Source organism: Triturus cristatus, chromosome 5_2 (genome assembly GCF_964204655.1).
Source record: "Triturus cristatus chromosome 5_2, aTriCri1.1, whole genome shotgun sequence".
In the NCBI taxonomy this organism is placed as follows: domain Eukaryota; kingdom Metazoa; phylum Chordata; class Amphibia; order Caudata; family Salamandridae; genus Triturus; species Triturus cristatus.
Window position 1 is genome coordinate 18,060,923 of NC_140588.1, and position 23,733 is coordinate 18,084,655.

General features: G+C 47.4%; 1 protein-coding gene across 2 annotated transcripts in view; it reads right to left on the bottom strand.

Moving 5' to 3' along the window:
• ROPN1L (rhophilin associated tail protein 1 like) overlaps positions 1–23,620 on the bottom strand; it is a 316,078-nt gene extending 292,458 nt beyond the window's left edge. Inside the window, exon 1 of one of the 2 annotated variants that reach the window (XM_085606573.1) lies at positions 23,356–23,620. In XM_085606573.1, the coding sequence (XP_085462699.1) occupies positions 23,356–23,486 (131 nt within the window). In that variant the 5' untranslated portion in view covers positions 23,487–23,620. The remainder of the gene's footprint in view (positions 1–23,355) is intronic. The other variant, XM_085606574.1, reaches the window with a different exon arrangement.
• Positions 23,621–23,733: the final 113 nt, after the last annotated feature.

Below are 23,733 nucleotides of genomic sequence, written 5' to 3' on the forward strand. Positions count from 1 at the left end.
CGCACAAGTGAGGTACCATTTTTATCAGGAGACTTGGAGAAATACGGGGTGGGGGGTGGAAGTTTGTGGCTCTCCCCAGATTCCAGAACTTTCCATCACAGAAATGTGAGAAAATGTGTTTTTTAGACAAACTTTGAAGTTTGCAAGGGATTCTGGGTAACAAAACCTAGTGAGAGCCACACAAGTCACCCCATCATGGATTCCCTTGGATGTCTAGTTTTCAATAATTGACAGGTTTGCTAGATTTCTCTAAGTGTGGACTGAGCTGAGGCACTAAAAAACCACAGCTAGGCACACTGCAAAAAAAGGGTCTGTTTTCAGTAGAAAAATGAGATGTGTCCATGTTGGGTTTTGGGCCGTTTCCTGTCACAGGCACCAGGCCTACCAACACAAGTGAGGTACCATTTCTTATCGGGAGACTTAGTGGAATGCTGAGTGGTTGGAAGTATGTGGCTTCTTGCAAATTACAGAACTTTCCATCACAGAAATGTGAGGAAAATTTGTTTTTTAGACAAACTTTGAAGTTTGCAAGGAATTCTGAGTAACAGAACCTGGTGACAGCCACACAAGTCACCCCATTCGAGATTTCCCTGGGGCCAAGTTAAAAAACAAATTACAGGGTTGCTACGTTTCATCATCATCATCATCATCATCAAAAACGTTATTACGATCACCAGGATCCTAAAAAGTACACAGCACAAGTATAAAAACAGGAATATAAGCATTTAAGAATACATACATTAAAAACAATTTCATTAGGTAGATGTGCAAAGAGCAAAATGCAGCAATTCCTAGAAGAATAAAGTGCTTCATGCAAGTAGCTTTCCACGCCTGATCCACACTGCATACCAGAATCTTGAGAGGCCAAAAACCATTGGTCTACGGGTATCAATGCATAATGTTCTCATTACCTCAAGATAGTTTAGCCAAAAAGTCTACACAATGGAAAAATCCATTTTTTTCCTCAGGGATAAATAATGGGGGCAAAAGAAAAGTAAATGGACAAGTGATTCTGAGCGAGCTTTACATGCAGGCCACAAGACATCAAAAGAAGCACTAGAACACCACTTAAAGAAAAATAATTTGGTGGGCAGAGTCTTGTAACGGAACTGTAAATAAAAGTTTGCGTGCCAACGTTGGAATGATTTCATCTATAGTTGACTCAAACAAAGAGATGGATTTAAAAAGCAGAAAGTCTTTTGTCAAACTATTCGCTGGTTCTGCCAGGGCCATTGCCAGTGTCTTTTCCCAATATAATTCTTTCAGCTTCACCCTCGAGATTTGCACCATACTTTCTGGATTGGTCCAGAAGGTCTCCATCCCCAGCCTCCCCAGTAATTCGCCTAAGGAGATGAACCACCTAATCGATGGTGCCTTAGAGAATTTCAGAAGATCCTTCATAGTCTCTCGATAAGTTTCCAGCTCTTCCACTGTCCATAGCATAAACCAGAACATTTGCAATTTACAATTCAACTTGTGTTGCAACTGCCTATGGGCAAGGTCCAAGTACAGAAGTTTCAAAGGAGAACTAACAGGAAGATCAACCAGTCATCCTAGGAAGCGGTCTTCAACAATTGTAAGGGGGGGATTGATTGCCCGTGCCCCATAGCTCAGCACCATAAAGAACTCCTCCCAAAACCTTGGTGTTGTAGATTTTGAGGGCTGAGGCAATTTGACGAGATTCCGCCTTCCTATGTATTTTGCTGATGTGGGCACATTGGTAGATTAATTTTAACTTTGCTTTTTCCATATGTGCCCCCCAGTTGATCGATGGAGTAAGGCGGATGCCCAAGTAATCAAAGACTTCCACTTTCTCCAACTTGGAGCTACCAGACCTCACAGATCTAGTTGTTGGTTTGTTTTTCCCTCTATTAAAAATTATGTACTTGGTTTTTTGTCTCATTTAAAATCAAGACCCTGTCATCACAAAACCTTATAAAATCCTTCAGGAGTTGCTGGACACCCTGCGGCGAGTTGGATATTAGAAGCGTGTCGTCGGCAAACAACAGTTCAGGTACTCTTCTAACACCAATTTTAGGGGCATCACAGCCGTCCCGGTCTACATAATCAACAACTCCATTGATGAAAAGAGTAAACAGGGTGGGCGCCAACACACAACCCTGCCTCACTCCACGTTGGACAGGGAAAGTTTCTGTTACTTGGTTCACGCCCCACCCTGTGCTGTGTTGGATGAATGGAGTCTAATTAAAATGTTTAAAAGATTAGCAGGGAGGCCCATCTCTTTTAAGACCCTCTAAAGCCTAGCTCGGGGGACTAGGTTTTATGCAGTGTGCAAATCGACAAAGCCCACATATAGTTTGCCCCCCTTAACGACTACTTCCTTCCAGTAAATGCAGATAAGAAAGAAGGCCTGATCCAGGGTACTGACTTTCGTAAGAAGCCCTGCCTGGAAATCGCTCAGGATTTGGGACTCCACATCCAGTCCTGTATCCTTCCTACGACCTGTTTACAAAAACTATTTTGAAGGGAGTCTATGAGGCTTATTGGCCTATAACTCATCGGCTTGGATCTATCCCCTTTTTTGTAAATGGGCACTATTTCAGCAATCTGCCATGATGATGGAATAGGGGCACCAGACAAGATCAAATTCGTTACCAAATTTATGTACGAACCCCAGAGCATTTTATCCTCTCTGTACAGGTCATTATGTATTCTGTCTGGACCAGGGGCTCTTGCTGGCACACAAGAAGAGATTGCTATTTGAGTTTCCTCCATGGAGATGACCAAAGCTTCACCTTCCCCTCCCAGAGAATCAACCCTCATTTCGCTAGTCTCATTACCTTCATTTGTATCATTATCATAGAGAGGGCTAAAATAGGCAACCCACTCTTCGGCCTGGACAGTGTATTCCAGGGTTTGCCTTGTCCCCTTTAGCCAGTATGCTGCCTGTCTCCAGAAGGCCTTGGGGTCTTTATCCATCAGTGCAGTATGTAAGGAAGCCCAGAGAGAACCCTCCCAAGCCTTTTTAGCTCTGCCAATGGCCGTTTTATACTCAGCTCTAAAGGATGCAATTTCCGCACACACCCTACGTTTTAATGCATCGATAAGTGCCCCCTCAGCCTTCCTGCAATCCTGGTTATACCTGGGACTCTTAGTCTCTTGCGTTGTCCCCCTTCCCCTGCACTATGGGTGGCCAACTAAGTGTGTCCCTTATCTCGCTAAAGAACAGCTTGTGGCGGGGCCCCAGGCTTTCCACTGCATCCTTAGGAGGTAGCTTGACCAGCTCCTTGATCAACTGCCTTGCTTTTTTTCTTCACTGCTTCTAGCTGAATGCTCCTCCACCCAGCCCCACTTAACAGCTCTTTGGTTGTTTGTGACCGAGAGCACACCCTAGTCATGGCACCCCTTTATGGCTGTCTGTGGGGGGCCAAGTTTAGTAAAGACAAGAGCAAGGGGGTTGTGGTCACTCTCTGATCTTTTCACCACTACCATATCTTCCACTAAGGGCCAAAGATTGTGGGTAATTAAACAATAATCTATTCTACTGGTGTGACCGGGTCTATTAAAAGTGTGTTCCCCATTTGGGTCCGACCTAGTTCTACCAGTTGTTGCTCTTAAATCGTACGGTAGAGTAAGGGCAAGAACCTGGCCTCCTCTCTTCATCCACTTTGCTTTTGGTAGATCTAAGGTTGGGATTGATCACTCATGATCCCAGTCCTCAGTTAGGTCTGGAGGGGCAGAAGCAAGGGGTTCAAAAGTACAGTTAAAATCACCTGCCACCAATACTGGGACACTATCGGTGTACTTGGTCAGAGAATGGTCTAATATATAAATAATATAAGTTTCCTCCGAGGCACGGTCCGCTCTATTGTAGACATAAAAAATTCTGACCTTCCAGCCACTGAACAGGGTCAGCTCGAGGGCCAAGATGTCCTGTGAATCAACACAAAGAAGCTTAACTTTGGACCCCAAGGCATTTTTTACCCAAGCTGCTAGGCCTCCCCAGGGTCTACCCTGCTCTTTCCTGCTAGCTTCAATAGCGTAGGCAGAAAACCCACTTCTAAAAGGGATGGTCAAACTCCAGGTTTCCTGAAACAGGATTACATCAAAGGTGTCCTCAAAATTACACCAATCTGGATCTGATTGCAGCTTGAGGATCCCAGCCACATTCCAAACTAGAATGCTTAGGTTAGAAGAGACAGGTACCCCACCTTCTATTGTGGGTTTAGGGGCCATACCATAGATTTCATAGGCGATCAGGGGCTCATCTACAGAAGAAGAAACAGAGACCTTACCTTCTGCTAGCGTGCCACCAATAGGGACTGTACTGGTGGTTTCATTTACAGTCAGGGGCCCGGTGTAATGCTCAGTGTTATATGCTGAACTTCTAGGTATAAACATTTCTGATGGGGGAAAATTCAACGAGGGCCCTGAGTTACCTAGGTTTCTTTCACCGGGTTGTAGTCACCTTTGGCCGAACCCTGTTCCACAAGGGCTGGTGCATGATCCTTCCCCGGTAAGTCTATGGGGCACTAGCTCCAACCTTGAAGGCCATCTATACCTAATAGAGATAGAGGTATTGGCCGGGGGAATGGTACGTGAATCTATCGCCAATAGTCCAATTACCATATTCTTATCAAAGAACCTGACTTCAATCGTGTCCGTGTCAGCCCCAGGAAAGGAGAGTCTTCCTGCATATTTAATGTTGTCTCTAATTATCGAGTAACAATGGCGGGTGGATCTCAGCAAATAAACAACTTTATTTTTTAGTGAGTCATGATCTTCAGACCCAACCCGAGAGAGTTTGGGCACTTCAGTGAGGTAAACCATATCTTGGGCATCCTGAACACTCTGCCTCGTGTAAATACCATCCCTTACTGACCCCATTTCCCATATCTCTCCGCACCTTGGCCTAGGAGTATGGCCTTCATCTAGGGTCACCTCACCTCTATCTATTGCTCTGGATCGGGCCCTGACATGGACAGTACCTGACTGTGTGTTTCTAGTTGCCAATGGATATATAAGATTTAGATGGTGATTCCTGGGGCTGTCTGGGGGTTGGTATAAGGTACTGTGCGGGGTAACTTTATTCGGTGGCTCTGCAATCCCCCCTGAGAGTAAGGCACTGTGCCCCTGACCTCTACTGAAGGGGTTGCTAAAAGTGGCCCATTGCACACCTCCTTCCTGCATGCTGCCCCCTCAGTTAGAGTAGCAACCTCCCATCTGAGGGCAGCCACCTCATCTCTCAGTGACTCAATCAACAACTTCAGTTCAAGCACCTCAGAAGCATGAATTATTTGGTCATATCTTCTTTGTTGACTTATTGCGCCATTCAATATATGTTTTGTATTTTTCACAGGACACATCACTAATCAAAGCCTGGCATTGAAAGAAGCCAAACTCACGCTTCAAAGCCACACCCACAGCTGACTGGTTGTGGACAGCAGTAATGCAAAAGCATTGAGACTGCGTATTACTCGCCCAACACCAAAGCATCTCCTACTTTTCTACCAGCGCCAATAGAGTATTGGAAATGAGGTGGTTATGGCTAGGGCCCAAAATTCTCTGTTGCCCTGTCTGTGTTGCAGCCTCTCTGGAACAACAGTGGCATGAAGGCTGAGGAGAACAGGTCTTAGGTGACCCCAAGCTGCCTGTCCTGCTGCGAAGGAAAACAGCGTTTACAACACGGTCTTCACAAAGAGGTACCTTTACAACGGGGTCTTTACAACGACCGCATAGTTACCACCCGTACCATTACATTGCAAGTCGTTTCAACGACTTGCTGTAGGGGGCGTGCTGAAGTTGGATTTATAATCCAACACCTTCTCTGCTTTTGCAGAAACCGGACTAGGAATAGTAAATAATACTATTTCTACGTCCAGCTGGGCCCCTACAGCAAGTTGTTGTAATGACTTGCGATGTACTGGTTCGCGTTGTAACAACGTGGTCGTTGTAACAACTCAGTTGTAATGGCATGAAATGTGTTTGCATGCATTTTAAGGAGACATAATCTACTGCAAGTGTTACTAATTGTCACTTAATTTATAAAAAGTTTACATACAAAAATTGTATTTTGGATTGTTTCACATTATCACCTTAGATTATGTCACTGCACTGCGTGATATTTATTAAAATTAGAGAACCACATCCACTCCGCTGTGACAATTTTATTAATGACTCAAGAAGCATGTCAGTTGTCTCGTTTCTTTTATGTAAAGTTTTTTTTTTAATGGAGCAACATTCAACGCCTCATCAGGGGTAGTAAACGCTATATAAATACAATTACAATTATGGTCTATGAAACCATAATCTAGAGAGGTTATTGTACAGAGTGCATCCTGAACTATTTCAAAGTTCTCTCAAACGTGATGATCATTGAAAGGAGGCACAGTGAAGACAAGTAATTGCCTAGGGTCACACTGTTTAGTCAAACTTGGATGATCGGTTTGAAACCAGGTTTCCTGCTTAGACGTTGTGCAATTCAAATCCAGGGTGGATATCACATTACCTCCTCATCCATCTTCCTCTCACAGTCCTCACTTCGGAGTTTACTCCACTCATGCAGAACCTAACCACTAAACTTGACTTACCTTCCTATTCCAAGATGGCCCCCATACTCCTGAGTACAAGTACCTCACTTCCTGGGAAGGACTTCCTATTTTCTTTATTCTGCAGCCGATTGCCATCTTGACTTCAGGTGTATTTTATTTTTCATTTGTTTGTTTTTCCGTGGGCCTTCTTTAGCAGTTCCTGTCATTTGAGGTGATTGCGCTCGTGTGCTGGGCATGCGAGATCGTGAGGGAAGTCTGTGGTGTACTGTGCAACCTATGGTGACCTCGAAGGAATTTGGTGAGCAATCTTTTCCTTTTTTACTTTTATGGGACTTCAATGTGTTTTATTTGTTTCTTTTAGGCCCTGATGTTCCTGGGTGTGAGACACTCATGCAGCATCTGTTTAGGGGCCTTTGGTGATGATACGCTGGAATCGGAGGGCACGTGGCACCTGCCTGATTCCAAAATGGTCCCACCAGAGTAATGTGCATGGCATCACGGCGCGTCCGCTTGACCCTCGTTATACTCGGTTTACTTGTCTTCTCCGTCTGTCTGTCATGCCCCATGGGTATTGCGCTCCTTCCGCCTCCCCTGTGCCAGCCTCTTCTTCCTCTGAACTCTCTTTGCAGGTTGAAGCTGGTGGTATGACACTTAAACAGCACCCCCACTTAGAGCGGGGTTGCACTTTGGATGTGGCAGAGCTCATCCAGCAGTCTCAGCGGCTGTCTCCCCATACGACGTATGAACGCCACTGGCAGAATATTACTGTCTGGGGTCAGGATGGTGGGCTATCTTCTTCATGGAAGCCTCCTGCAGTTTTGGAGTTCCTTATGGATGATTTGCAGCAGGGTCTGTATGTTTCTACCCTCCAAAGTCAATGGGTGGCTGTTCAGATGTTTTGGGGGGAGTCAGTGTTGGCTGCGAATCCTCTGGCAGCTCATTTGCTGCAAAGTTGTTCTCTTTGATGGCCGGTGGTGCATTTCCCGGTGCCGCTTTGGGACTTGCCTTTGGTTTTGCAGGGTGCTCCCTTTGTGCCATTGGAGTCAGTGGCCTTCCAATTTCTCTTTGCCAAAGTGGTCTTTCTGGTGGCCATCTCTTCAGGGAGGCGGGTTAGAGAAATCTGGGCTTTGCAGTCCTTCCCTACTTTCCTTTGTTTTTTTCCAGACAAGTTGGTGCTTCAGCCTGGGGGGGCGCTAGGTGGCGCACAGCCAAGATGGCCGCACATCTGTGAAGCTCTGGACGCCCGGTGATGAAATCTGTCATAAATCCGCATTTATACCTGCCCTTTTTCCCTGATGACACCTGCTGCTGGCACCCGAGATCCTACGGAGCTCCTATGCGAAAACTCGCAGCCTCTGCTTTGTATTTTGGGGAGCTGTGGCGCAGAACACTCTACAGGCCTGCGAGCCCTCACTGGTGCTGGTGCTGCTGGGCCGCATGCACTATGCGACCCCTCGGTCTTCCATGAGGGGTTAGGCAGCTCTGGCCTCTGAGGCAACTGGACATCGGTTTTTGGCGGGACAACTGGGCATTGACCTGTGCCTCCTTCGTCTTCGCTACATCTGCCCGCTTTGCGGAGGTAAGCCGCGCATCATGCCTGGACCTGCAGCGGCGCATGTGGTGGCTCCGCTTCGGCCCCCTCCTTGGGGTGCATGTTGGTTGTTACCTGCGGCGGGCGCCCGCCATTTCAGGACGTGGCGTCTGCTCCTCCTTGGGCGTGGGAGGATTATTGCTGTCGCTCTGCTTGTGCCCCGTGAGGCGCTCTGAACTGCCATTTCCCCTCAGCGCCGTCTTTGCATCGCCGCCACCTGGAGGTTGGCCTGCTTCTGCCGGCTGCTGCACCCATTGCCTGTTGCTGCTGTGAGGCGGAGGGGAGGCATTGATCGGTCCCCCCCCTGCTGAGACTCTTGTGTGCCTCCAGAGGCGTTGTGATCACCCCAGTATCATTGAGTCTACGCCCTGACATCTGGCCTCTATGGTCACCCTTCTGCTGTTTTATGAGTGGTGGGCTGTGTCTGGAGGGGTGTACTCTCTGTGTGGCTGGCCCCTGTGCCTTCTGACACCTGTGAGCATTAATCTGCTGCCAGCCTTCATGCTACCACTGTGAATCCCCTCTTCTGTTGATGCAGGGGGCCCCCCCTCGCTGTCTCTTCTGACACATCTACTGTGCAGGCCCTCAGCCATCATCTTAGTCTGCAGTGCACGCAGGGCCTGGTCTCCGCTATTGCACTGCTCATAGCTCTTGTTTTGGCCTTTGTCAGTCCATCCACAATAAGTCGCCCATGGCTCCTCGCTGGCTGTTGACGGCACAGATACGTGAAGCTACGCCAACAGCACTTCAACTAGACTCGGAAGGGTGAGCTGAACAGCCAGCCAGACGTCTTTCCTCCAGGGTCTCGCTCGGTGTGCGGGGGGGCAACGCACAGCGCGGCTGGCCAACACGATCCTGCGGTCTCCTTCGTCCCTTTTTGGGCCTCGTGGCTATGGGGAAGAATGACGCCCGCCAGCCTCGGTTGATGTTTGACTCCAGGAAAGCTACCACACGCTCGACCTCTGTTGACTCTGAGCCATCCGACATGGCATCTGGTCCAACGGCCTCGCAATCATCCGGGGATGAAGTTAAGACGCTTCTCCTAGCGGTGCAGAACAGCTTGGCAGACTTGTCTGGGAAAATGGACTCCATGAACAACCGTGTTGATTTTCTTCTTTATAAAGTCGACAAACACGATGGACAACTCAAAGAGGCCGAACGACGCATCTCCGAGACAGAAGACGCCTCATCTCAACTTCAAGACCGCATCACGACCATAGATAAGTTGAAGGTTATCGCGGCTAAAAATGAGGACATTGAGGCCCGCGGCCGACGCAACAACATCCGCTTAGTTGGTATACCCGAATCAACCAACACAGGTCGTATGGAAGACTACGTTGAACGTCTCCTGAAAGGATGCTTTGGCACAGACTCCTTCTCACACCATCTGGTCGTGGAGGGTGCCCAACGGTCCCTGGGGCCACGTCCGCGCCCGCCCCAGGGTGACCCTCCTCGCCCTATTATCGCTAGACTGTTAAATTTCAGAGACCATGATGTGGCACTACTAAAAGCTCGCGAAACGAAAACTCTGGAATTTGAAGGCAATGCTTTTTCAGTCTATCCGGATTTCACCCTCGCAGTTCAGGAGGCACGGCGGAAATTTTTACCTGCTAAGCAAAAGCTACGGAAGGCTAATACTGAATATGCACTCCTTTACCCTGCAAAGCTCCAGATCTTTTACGATGGTAAACACATCATTTGTGTGAATCCGCAACAAGTCGACGACTACTTGAAGAAGCTGGCTAAAAGATCACCTTGACGCGATCCCGACTCTAGACCCTCCTCGCCAACCGTCAATTGAACTCTCACCAGGCATTTCGGTCACCGAACGTCCTTGGTTTTTTTGTGCTTTGAGCTTACGAGGCGCACAATGCATTCATGATCACCATACACGAGGACACAGCGCATGCCATGCAAATCACTCTCCTGAATTTGGCGACTGTTCCTGTTCAGATAAGTGCTCTGGGTAGAACTGTTTGTCATGACTCTCATTGGTGCATATGCTGCAGTCACACCTCTGTACATTGGACAGGTGCCCTTACTGTTTCACCGGGTACCCCTCCCCCCCCCCACGCCGCTGGTCTCCCCTTTGGCGAGAGGACATGTTTCTCCTCTTTCCTCTTGGGTATGTGACATAGCGTTGCTGGACATGGGAGGGGGTTCGTGCTCACCGGGCGCCCCCCCTTATGGGAGCTCCCCTTGGCATGTTAGTCCTTTTGATTTTTTTGTACTGCCGTTCAATGGCTCTACGCCAGTTTTTCTGGGATAATGTAGTTCTTGAGTTCTTTTGGGTTTTTTCAGGTGGGAGGTGGTGTACCGGCACGATTGGGGTTCTGTTGTGGGTGGGCAGGGTTACAAATGCTGATGACTGTTTTCTATTGCTCCTGCATCGATACTCTTTGCGGATGGGTGGGTTGGGGGGGGGTGGCTATGGGCTGGGGGTTGGTGGTTTTATGTTAACTGTACCGTCATGCATATTGCACAAGTTACTTGTCATGTTTTTCAACACACAGATACGCATCACATTGCTTTACAATTGTTTATGTGACATTTCCTTTTTCTAAATCTCCTATGGAAACACATCCTAAGGCCCTAGGCATAAAATTGCTTACTTGGAATTTCAGGGGTCTCTGTGACCCCCGTAAACGGCGTCAGATTCTGGCATATTTAGATCGGCACCAGGTGCACATTGCACTGCTTCAGGAGACCCATCTGGACCCCCGTTCGCCCCCAAGTCTCCTCCTACTCTACCTATTCTAGAGGTACTGTCATTCTGATTAAAAAGAATACACCATTCATACTAGGAGGCACATACTGTGACGTCTCTGGCCGCAGTTGTATAGTGTGGGGTACTTTATGCACACAGTCAGTTGCCCTTGCGTGTAGCTACGGCCCTAACCATGACGACCCACAATATTTCTCTACTTTCTGGGGCCGTATATTAGATATGGGATCCACACATGTGATATGGGGGGGATTTTAATATAGCACTACACCCGGCAGCGGATCGTTCCAACCCTCAGCCTCACCATAACACAAAGGCACGTGACACGCTGCTGTGGATACTTGAAGAACACGGGCTGGTGGATGCCTGGAGGTATATGCATCCCACTGGGAGGGAGGGCACATATTACACCTCTGGTCACACCATGTGGTCTCGGCTTGATTACTGGCTTTGTTCCCGAGGCACGGTGCCTTGGATTCAATCTGTCACTCATCTTGCTCGTACATACTCTGACCACACCCCTGTGTGCCTTGAGATAGTCCCCCCCAGTGCAGTAGTCACCCCTCGCTTCTGGCGTCTCCACCCGGAGTCCCTTTTAGATACAGTCTTCCAGGCTGAACTGGGGGAAGAAATCAAAGATTTTTTCGACAGGAACAAGGGCTCTGTGGACCCACTGTCCCCGCTTTGGGAGGCTTTTAAAGTCACCATTCGAAGCATAGGCATGTCTAAGAGCTGTGGTGTCCTCCGCGACATTAGACGTAACTTGCAACGCCTGGAGGTCGAGATACGGCAGCTGGAAATGGACATTTGGAGGGAGGGATCTGGCAATCGTAGAGCACTGCTTCGAGAAAAAATGCTGATCGAGAAGTGAAATTCCGTAACAAGTACTTCACAGCTCGCCGATACGGGGAGTGGGGGCAACCTGGTCGGGCTCTAACCACAGAGATTAAACAGCCTAGCTTCTCCAGCTTTGTGTTGGAGGTGGTAGGCGTGGACGGCGTAAGATATAGGGATAGCCAAGACATATTGCACACTTTTACCTCATTTTACAAAAACTTATATAAAACGCAACGCACCTCCCCGCCAGACTTCACACCCCTATTCGGGGACATTACTCTGGGATGGTTAGGGGACTCACAACGTGAGTTTCTGGCCGCGCCTTTTGAGGACGATGAGCTCAGGGAGCTTATTATGCAGATGAGGTTGGGCAAGGCCCCGGGCTCTGACGGCCTACCTGTGGATTTTTATAAATTATATCTCGAACAGTTGCTTCCTGTGTTGAAAGAAGTCTTCCTTGAAGCCCGAGAGGCCCAAATCCTTCCACCTTCCATGATGGAAGCTCTAATCACCTCATTGTTAAAACCAGGTAAGCCTTCCGACCAATACGAGTCCTATAGACCGCTGTCCTTGCTGAACACTGACACCAAGATTCTTGCTAAGCTCTTGGCGAATCGTCTGTGCCTCCTGCTAGATAAACTGGTCCTTCCCGATCAGTCGGGTTTCATATCAGGCAGGGCGACGTCACACAATCTCTGCACCCTCTTTTCCATCTTGCAGACGGTGGATCCCAAGCTGGCACTGGCGGCAGTCTTTTTTAGACGCCTCCAAGGCCTTCGACTCTGTGGAGTGGGATTATTTATTCGCTGTGCTTCAATGTATGGGACTACCCGTCGGTTTCCTCTCCTGGATCCGTCTGCTGTATACATCGCCCACAGCGAGAGTACTGATTAACGGGCGAGCCTCACATCCTTTTCCCTATCCCGCGGCACCCGCCAGGGATGCCCCCTCTCCCCCCTCCTTTTTACCCTTATTATGGAGCCACTGGCGGCGAGGATTAGACAGCACTACCAACATGTAGGTCTTCGTTGCCTGTTATGCCCTATCCTTATATCCCTATATGCAGATGCCGTCACCCTTTATATAAAGGACCCCCGTCAAAATTTTGAACCCACTTATGCGCGAATTTGTAAGATTCGGTGGCCTCTCAGGCATAAACATAAACTGGTCCAAATCGCAAATCTTCCCCTTGACGAGTGCTGCTACCCCCTTCGAGATGGACTATCCGATAGTGTGGTGCGAGGACAAGGTCAAATATCTAGGGATCAAGGTCATGACGAACCGCGACGAACTCATGCGCCTAAATTATGGATGCGCCATGGAACACATTACTAGTTGCATTACTCGCTGGATAGCATTACCCCTAACTAAGGCGGGCCGCATATCCCTTATCAAAATGGTCATATTACCCACATTTCTTTACTTATTCCTTAATATTCCTTATAACCCCGGGCGCCACTTCTTCTGCACCCTTCAGTCGGAACTGGCTAGACTAGTGGGGGGGGGGCAAACAACCCCGTAGTCAATGGGGCACACTTGCATGACCGTATGAGCAGGGGGGTTTGGACATTCCAAACTTTGAGCTGTACTACATCAGTGCACAGGCACACTTTGCTCACTATTGGTTCCACCTCCCCCGTTATACCAGTCACGTAGCCACTGAGCATTGGTTAGCGGATCCCATCCCGTTAGATGGTGTTATACTGTCCAGAGTGGCACCTTGTGAGAAAGAACCAACCTCAATTGATTGCACAAATGCGGCCTGGGTTCGCATTCTAGCACATACGTCTGCACCCTATCTCTATTTCCCTTTCCTTCCTTTGACTTACCACCCTGAAGTGGCGCTGCTGCAAGAAGGCATTTTTAGGAACATGTCACGTGCACGTAACATTCGCACTTGGGGGGACCTCTCTGTTAACGGTAAATTTTGCACTCTACAGCAGTTATGTCATGACCCTCCACCCTCTATCATGGACACATTTTTGTATGCCTGATTGAGGGTGAACAACCTTTACAACGCAACTGTTACAACGCACTACACTTACAACGAAATTTTTACAACGCAACATCCACTACAACGCATTCCATTAGATAGCATGACACTACAACGCATGTTTAAAAACTACCTTTACAACGCATTCCATTACATCGCATACCACCTTTACAATGCATACCATTACAACGCAATCCAACACTTACCCTACTGTTGCACCCCCTGGAGTTAGAATAGTAATTTTTACCCCTAACTATGTGTTGTAATGGTATGCGTTGTAAAGGTAGTATGCGATGTAATGGAATGCGTTGTAAAGGTAGTTTTTAAACATGCGTTGTAGTGTCATGCTATGTAATGGAATGCGTTGTAGTGGATGTTGCGTTGTAAAAAATGCGTTGTAAGTGCATGCGTTGTAAAAGTGTGCGTTGTAACGACATACATCCCTGATTGAGACATGGGGTACGAGCGTGCCACTCCACTTTCCCCTCAGGGCCCCCTACCCTGCTGCCTCTGCATCGGGTGCTTTAGGCGAAGAACGCTAGTCATCTGATGTCTGTACTATACCATTCTCTGTTAGCTGATTATGAATACTTGCCTTGTACTTCCCATGCTAAGTGGGGAGTGGAGTTGGGTCAAGAACTCACTGATGAGCAATGGACCTATTGCTGTAAACAGACTGGGGAGGTCTCCTCGAACAGGAGGCTACGCATTATCCATTGCCGATATCTTCAACGCTATTACCACACTCGCGTGCGGTTACGCAGATACGGGCTGCGCGACTCTGACAGCTGCGCTAGGTGCCAGGCGGAGCAGGCAGATTTTCTTCACCTTGCCTGGGCATGTCCTGGGGTGTACGACTACTGCCAGCTGGTGTTTGATGCTCTTGATTCCATGATCACCGCACCCCTTCCTAGATCCCCACTCACTGCGCTCCTAGGCTATACTGCGCCCATCCCTACCACACACAGAATGTTTGCTTCCTTCAGCCTGGTCTTTGGCGAAACGCCGCGTGGCCTGCAGGTGGGGCCGTGGCCGTGCGCCTAAATTTAAGGAATGGTTGGGCGATATGATCCTTTGGCAAGAACAAATTTGCACGTATGCTGACTTATTACCTCGCTCTTCACGACCCCGGGATATATGAGGCCCGCTGAAGTCATTTCTGCTGGAACATCCTTTCACTGTTGATTCCTAAGCCTGCGTACCTGACACGTGATCCAGGGATACTTTTGCTATTCTTGTGATGTCTGGGATGGGTAACATGATTCTGTATTGTTGCATATATCATCATACACTGAGTGATACATCCTGTTTTCCCTATTGTCATCAAATGCCTAATATATGCCATGCAGATCTGTTGTTGTCTTTGCATTTCATATGTTGTACATCTTCATATGTACTATTACTTGCACAATAATAATGTAATGTGCTGTACCTGATGATGGCATCACTTGTACTCTGCTGACGGTTGTTTAATAAAGAAATTTAAATAAAAAATAAAGTTGGTGCTTCAGCCTAGTCCCACCTTCCTTCCCAAGGTGGTGTCTTCTTTACATTAGGATTCAGATATTGTTTTGCCCACCTTTTCTCAGTCTCCCGTTTCTGATGAGGAAATGCGTTTGCATTCACTGGATGTTCATCTGGCTCTTTCTGTTTATTTGTGGTGCACTGCAGAGTTCCGCAAGTCAGATGCCTTGCTTGTCACCAATGGTTTGGCGGGGTTGCAAGTCACCCCTTTCTACGTTGTCCCTGTGGATTAAGTTGGCCATTTCACATTCCTAATCCTTGGGCGACCAGCTTGACTGTCCTTGAGTCTTTCCCTGGGAGGTCTACTAGTGGGGTTTTGGCCTCCTTGGCATCCTTTGAGGGGGCTTCCATTCAGGACATTTGTTTTGCTGCCACTTGGGCCCAGCCCCACACGTTCATGCCCCACTAACATTTACTCATGGCTCGAGATGTCTCTTCCAACTATGGTACCGCTGTTTTGAGCTCTGACGTTTTCCTGCAGCATGATTTCTGTATGCTTTGTTTCATTAAACTGCACCTGTTTTGCATTTTTTTGGTGTGGTTTGTTACAAAATCAGTGGTGGGTTTGGGTACATACTCCGACGTGAGGAAAATGGACGAGGAGGTAATGCCTGGTTACTTACCAGTAATATTCATTTCTCTGAGTCCTTGTCTTCCTCGTCACAGTCCCGAGTTCCCATCGCCTCTCCCTGTGGTCCACTGATTTCGGTCTAAGCTTGGTTATTACAGGAAGTTCTTCCCAAGAAGAAGGGGACATGTACTCTGGGGTACGGGGGCCATCTTGGAATGGGAAGGGAAGTCAAGTTTGGTGGTTAGGTTCTGCATGAATGGAGTAAACTCTGACAGGAGGACTGTAACGAGGAAGACGTGGAACTCAGAGTAATGAATATTACTGATAAGTAACGGGCAATGACAATTTTATTATTGACCAAAGAGGAAAGTTGGTTGTCTTGCATCTCCTATGAAAGGCCTTTATTGTTATTAAAGATGAAGAAACATTATGGACTATTTAACTATATGCAAGGAAGGCTTTTGCACAGTGCACATCGTGAACTGGATTATTTGAAGGTGCTCTGAAATGCGATCATCACTTCAAAAGAGGCAGGGGGAGGAAAAATAATTGCCCAGGGTCACACAGTTTGGTAGCTGTAAATGGAACCAGGGTCTGTAGGTCAGTGCACCACAACTAGTTTTGCCCCGAGTTTAATAAAGTAGGGTAGCATCAGCACAGGCTTTTCTCATCACAGGACAAGTGCAATTCGGGGATCAGCAGTGCAAGCTTCGCTGATTCAAGGAATGGGGCTCAGCATGGCAGTAGTAAGGCAAGCCTCCCTCTCTCACAGAAGATGTAAGTGAAATCTTCCATTTCCCACAGAACAAACCCAGCAGGGCAGAGTTGTACAAGCTTTCTTTGCTCACAGAGTATGTACATTTAAGGCGTGACATGTAGGTTACAGAGCATGCTTAACTCACTGATAGGATGAGTGAGTGAAAATGCAAGTTCTGACACCATTCTCAGTTAGGTGATAATCTACGTCAGCAGGCCTGAGTTGATTCTTCAGTTTTCCATATATTGAGAAATTGCAGTAACCCAGTAGGTTATTGTTATTTGGAGCAACCTCGCCACAGCCTAAGTAACTATACTCTAGAAAGACACACAGCTGCCAACCTCTTCAAAACGATTGTGAATGTGTGTGCATTAGGCTCCGTGAAATCTCAGCCTTGGTGCTGCACCTGTTCTGAATGCTGGAGACCATCAGTGATGTGAAGGTTTACTTTCAAGCAGTATTTGTGGCATGCAGCAATGAGCACCTGTGGAGAACATCTTGGACCGAATGCATCTATTTATATTTCAGATAACTGAAAGTTTGGAGGATGTTCAAAAAGGCTTCATTGTGCCTTGATTGAGGAAGTAATAAATTTGCTTTATCTTTTTGTATTCTAACCTGATTGGGTGCCTTCATGGGATTCATGTGGAGGTGTTGGGAAATGTTAGAAAATATTTCATTTAAGCTAATGTAATGTAGACGCAGTTTCAGATACCTTTTGTACTTGTTAGCAGAAGCTTTTTACCCGACTCTTTGGGCTGAATGTGCAAAAGATTTTTGCATTTCTTAACGGGCCCGTTAAAAAAAGGCAAATCAGCCTTTTCATATGTACAAAGGTCAAAAAACGGTCGCAATATTTGATTTCTACCCAGAAGAAATTGCAAATTCCAAACGTGAATTAGAAAATGCAAATAGGCATTACCTATTTGCGATTCCTAAAGCACATGTATAAAGCATTTCCTAAATGCAGATTGGGCATTTAGGAAATGATATTACCATTGACTCAGAGTCGATGGTAAACATCTTCAAATTAAAAAATATATTAAAAAATGCATTTGTTAATGTGACGTGCACTTACTTACATGTGCACTACGATTTTAGGGGTGCCTTAAGCACAGATACACCCTTGAGTTTTAATTTCCTATAAGGAAATCGCAATTTAGGAAATGCAAGTCATTTCCTATTTGGCCCATGGGTGGGAATGCAGTAGCATCTCCTATTTGCGATCTCCTAATAGCTCCTACTCTGTAGGAATCATTATTAGGAAATTGCGAATTTTACATTTCCTAAATAGGGATTCTGTAGGAATCCCTATTTAGGAAACTCAAAAATTTCGTATAAAAAGGGAGAGAACTCCCTTTTTCATTGCTTGTGAGTAGACGCTTACTATTGCCTTTCAGAGGCTTTCTGGCAGAATCACTTTATCTCAACTTCTGCCCAAATATCCCTGACTTTCCCTTAGCTTAACAATGTAGTATGTACTCTTTATGGGGGGAACTGATTTAGCTCTAGTCTACTTTAGACAACTTTAAAACAGTTTGTTTTTGTTAATATGATTTTCGATTGGTTTGAATGTACTAATGCATTTAAGTATTGGCTATTAAATTACAACTAATTCTGATGATTTGAGTTTGTAAGTTTGCAGATCTTTTAATAAACCTCTATGGTTTGGAAACGTAATCACTCTGTCTTCCTCGAAAAGCCAAATGTGCTTCACGCTATTGAAATGTACTGAGATTTGATGTCAGCTTCAGTTGAAACTAAAAAATCATTAGTGGACAGCGTCTGAACTTGAATTTGCACCACAATGTTCATGGAGCAAGGCACCCTATCAGTCATCATCCACATCAAAGCAAGAGCCTCTGTCGCTGACCCACTCTGCTGTTATCCATTCACACATACACAGACACAAACTCATTAATCAATGAAGAAGCACTATTAGTAACACAGTTAAAGTCAGGCCTGCTGGTTTTGCCACTACTTGTTACATTTTGATAATAGATGTTTTAGTATGTTCTGTTAGTATGCTTAATATTTCGGTCTGGTTTACAAGTCTATTGTAACACTCTACTATCATGAAAAATGCAAGATCTCACAAGACTGATGACTAGTTACCGATGGATGTAGACCACATTAAAATGTAATGGAACAACAACACTGTTCCCTCATAAAAAAGATATAAACAGAAATGACAAGTTTAACCTGAATAGAATAACTAATCTATAAATTGTAGAAACCATTGCATTCTTTAACGTTATGTGTAGAACGTTGTAATCAATTGACCTGAAGGCTGTAGGCATCTTTCCGCAACGTGGACCTTAAGTAACAAGCATTGGCAAAGTCAATAGGTCTCACCTATGCAAGAGCTTTTGACTTTGCCAAAATGTTTTAGACATGTTGGAGACCAGCGTGACTTCTATTCTGCTTGGCTAATATTTAGTGCGGTAGGAGAGTGGATTGAAGTGTCATAAAGTGAAATAGAATGGAGTGCTATGGACTGGTGTAGAGAGTCCTGGAGTGGCACAGAGTGAAGTGGAGTGGTATAGAGTGGAGGAGGAGTGTCGAGTGTTGTGGAGGGAGTAGAATGTTGTAGAGTGAAAGGGTGTTGAGTAGATTAAAAATGAGTGGAGTGTCGTAGAATAGACTGTTGTAGAGTAGAGTGGCTGTTGGAAGGTGGTTCTGACAATCTGAGCCGCCCGGTTTTTCGCTTTTTGAACACCTAACTTTTGAGCTTTTACTGTGGGGGGAGCCTCATAAGCTGGGACTCACCCATAGTGAACTCATGAGGAAGTAGACTGTATGTGGATTTCGCCGGTGTCTGCCTTGTGAGAGAAGGCCGCTGCGCTGCAGCCCAGGTAAGGGGCACCGCACTGGTTACATGTAGACACATGTGCACACGCGTGTGAACCCGTGTAAGGGCTGCGCGGGGGAGATTCCTGTCATGCGCAGCCCAGGAGCAGGTACAGATAGAATGGTGTGGCAGGAATTATGCAGAGTTGGGTGGTGACATGGCATAGGCTTTATAATGGGGGGAGACACATGTAAGGGGAATTCAGTGTGCTTTACTGTAGGAACACTCCAGTACTCTCCTGTGTAGACAGAGACCACATGGGGTAGTTTCAGTTCCCTAGGGCCCACAAACTCCAGACACACACCAAAGTACACTGAAAGTTGTGTAAAAAGAAAGTATTCAGCTGAGTCTAAAGCCATATTTGTACTGCTTATGGGTCATCAAGAAATGTCATATTCCTCTGACTTAGCTCATAACCAGAGCCTGGCCGGGTGTGACCCGGCCAGGCTGGATTAATTACCTTCCTCCCCAAGCTGTAGCATCAGAGGTCTAGCCCTTCACTGTAAGCATTCCAAGGGCGAAGGACTTCTCTCCAGGAGCAAGAGATGGGGGTGAAGCTGCATATTATCCATCAGCAGATGTCACCCGGGCCTGGGCCTTGAAGTCAGTAAAGGGAAGGGGGTTTTCAGAGACCATGTGGCATGAGACCCCTGGATGATGCCATTTTGAAGTATCCCAGAGGCCTGTGCAGGAAGGAGGGAACAAGGGCAGTGAGGTGATGTGTCACTGCAGGATAGGGAAGAAGTGCCTTCATGCCAGTCCCCTCCAATTTCTTTTCAAAGGTCTTGCACAGGAAGAGGAGCTCTCCTAGGGTGTGGTCTTGCTGAGGAAGACTGGTGCTGGAGCCTGGCGCCATGGGCAGCTGGAAAGAGGAACCCCCTGATGTCCCAGGACCCTGGATGCGCCTTTGAGGAAGTCCAGGGCCAGTGAGGAGAAGCCTGGGCCTCTGCACAGGAGAAGAGAGGCCCAGAAGGCAAGCCAGGTGAAAGGCTGCCGCAGGAAGCCAGTGAAGACAGCTCCTCGCAGAGTCACCCTCTTGGAGGTGAGGAGGGTGGTGAAAAGTGCTCCAGGTGGCTAGGGCTGGCCACCAGGAGTGAGAAGAGGCCAAGATGGTGAAAATCAGCTGCATGGAGGTCAAGATATGCCCTCCCAGAAAGTAGGCGACCTTTGACCCTTCAGCAAACCAATGACGAAGCGCGTAGGGCTCTGCCGCCGGTCTTGGATGTGCCCCTAGGGTGGATCAGGTCCCGGGGGCTGCCCCCAAAAGGAAATGCTGGGGAGCGTCGCCACGCCCCCGGAAAGGTGGCTAAGGGGCCTAGGCTCTCTATCCTGGCCCCCCGAGAAGTAAAGTCAGGGAGCGCTGTTGCGCTCTCCGTGAAATTGCCCCCAGGGGGTGCCAGGAGCCTACCGTGGCCCTCAACAAGAACTAAAGTCGGGAGCCACCATCGCATTCCCTGTGAAGGTGGAAGCCAGGAAGCGCCTTTGTGCTCCCTGTGAAGGTGCGTGGGGTCCAGGACCCTTTCCTGGGCCCCGGATGCCGAAGAGAGGAGGGGGAGTGTTGTCGCACTCCCTAGAGGCAAGAGAAAGGAGGGGGGGGAGTGCCGCCGCACTCACCCGAGGCCCAGCCCGACCGGCTGCAGCCTCCTTGTCTGCCCCAGAATGAAAGGCCGGCTCCCGCGGCAGCACGCGAGAGGGCTGGCCAGGCAGGGAGCCGGCGAGAGCAGCCGGGGGATGGGGGCTCCCCAAGCTGCCCTCCACACTCACCTGGATGCGGGGTACCCGGGTGGGACTGGAACCCCTGGGAAGTGCTGATGCGGCGTGAGGCCACCCACAAAGGCAGCGCAGCCCTCCCATGAGCAGCGGGGAAGCGCCTCAGAATGCCTTGCGGGGCATGATGAGCCTTCAGGAAAACCAGCTTGTTTTTGCATGTGGTGGCCCCAGGAGGTTGGGGTCACCCCCATTTGCTGGCAAAGGTCCACTGATGATTAGGACTGCACTGAAGTGTGCGAGGCTAAACATGGATTGTCATTGGGTGACACCCCCTAGGGGTGGAAAGGTGTTATTGCACAAGTGGTGCATTTACATAATGTTGTTTCTTTTGGGGACTGGAAGTCACATGTGATATGTGAAATGATAAGTGAATTGGGGTTATGTTGCTAGGTATTCCTGCAAGGGTCCCTGGTTGTAAATGCTTAATCCTGTGATTATAACTGTGAGGCCTTTTAGGGGCTTTAAATGACTTGCATTATACCTGTTACCAGATATGATAAGTACTGTCATTCTAAGTGATGCCTAGACATGTATTCTTGCTACTGCATTAGATGAAAAACCCAACTGTCAGCCACTGTGATTTAAGTGGGTATGCTGTATGGTCAGTATGAGATGATCAGTCAGGGTTATGTGTCACTATGGCAGGTGTTCCCATTATAAATGCTTGTGAGATAATGAAGGGGCCGCTACTGGGATGGTGCCGGTGGGAAGGGCCTCACTCCAGGTAATGGTGAACTCACTGCATTTTGGGGGGCCAGGATGATGGGCATACATTGGAGTGGTGGTACTAGACCCCCCCCCCCCCCCGGGTCGTAGAGTGTGTGGTGCACAGGGGATTGGCATAGAGTGCAGTGATGAAGACAATGGTGCATTTTAGAGTAGTGTGGGGTAGAGTGCATTAGAGTAGAGTAGGTAAGAGTAGAGCAGCATCAGTGAAGTGGTTTAGAGTAGAGTGCAGTGACGCAGTTTGGAGTGGTGTAGTGTGTAGTGGTGCAGAGCAGAGTGCAATGTTGTGAAATGTTGCAGAGTGGAGTGGGGTAAAATGGAGTATGCATGGTGTGGTAGCGCACTGATAAAAGTATACAGCACACAAACGATAATGTGTGGAAATGTCATCATCTAGTGCAGTGCAGGGGTCTTGAAACTGGGGGTCGCTAGTGATCCCAGGTGGGGCGGGTTGAAGGTGCAAGGCTCTGGCCAAAAGAAACATTGTGCTGATAACTGTGCTTTGTTTTAAGATGGAAAAAGATGAGTGACACCAAGCCGCTTTTTAATGGGCCATCACTAACGTTTTGTCATTTCTATCCTAGCTGGGAGAAGGTGTCAAAAGGGAATAGAAAATAAATATTCTTCAAACCCTCCACCCCCACTTTTAATAGTCTCACTGTGGATACTAGTACATGTTAGTAAGGCACCTGCCTGGCCGGAATAGTATGTTTGGTAATGATGTACTTTATTGCATTTTTAAAACAGTAACAGAATGTAACAGCAATGTTTAAATATGTATAGACATATTTAAACATTGACAATTTAACAAAATAATTGTGAAAAATGTTGAGGGGGCCCCGATTTTTTTCCCCACTTGGGGGGGGGGCGCAGCATTAAAAATATTGAAGACCACTGATTTAGAGTCTTGAGTTGATTAAATATTTGTTCCCACCCACTTCGAAATTACCCAAAAATGGGCTTCATTTAGCTTTTCATAATCTGAAATATCTGCAGTTAATTTAGAGACATTAAAATTTTCTTTTGTGACAGAAAAAATAACATGGTACAGCACACCCCGAGTAGCCAGCATGATTGTCCCATAAATCCTCTCACTTGGAAGTCAGAAGAAGAAAAGTAAACACCAAGCTCCTTTGGAACACAGAGCACGACATCTGACCTCGGTCTTTGACTGCACAGCAAATGTGACAAGATTTAAAGGAATGTTTTCTTAAATTCAGTTCTGGTGGGAGAATACAGTAAATAGAGTATGAGTAAGGGAAGGGACAAACTCAAGCTGGACAGCCTAAAACAAATAAATCCAGCAAACAGAAAGCACGCAAATGTGAATCCCAAGATGTAAGCTACCACCTAAAAATGCCGTCTGCCTAGCTAATGTCACTGTTAAACTGTGCTACTCAAATGTTCGTAATCATGACCGACTAGCAGGAACTTTGTCTTTGCTTTGTTGCCAGTGTGCCGCAGACTTAGTGAAAAAAAACTGTCAGGTTATACTTACGCAGCAGACCATTGCAGGACATCATGCGGTTGGGTCCTAATAGCAGCTTTGGTAAATTGCTTCAGGAGATCTGGGAGTTCAGGCGGAATGTTGATTTGCTGCGCACAGAACATGGTTTCCGGAGGAGGCATGATTTGTGTATTAGCTGGGACCACCACAGCCTCTCACCTCGGGGCAAGCCTGGATTTCACGGTACAATAACAGAAAGTCCCCGACCTAAAAACGACTCAGTATACTGATAGCCTGGGTTCGGATGGGCGGAGCTCCGGGCTCTGTTGTATCCGAGTCGCATGGCAACCGTCCTTCAATTTCCACAGCTTCCTGGCAACGTCGAGAGGCGAAGGCGTGCACAAATAATACGTTACACATTGTAACGCC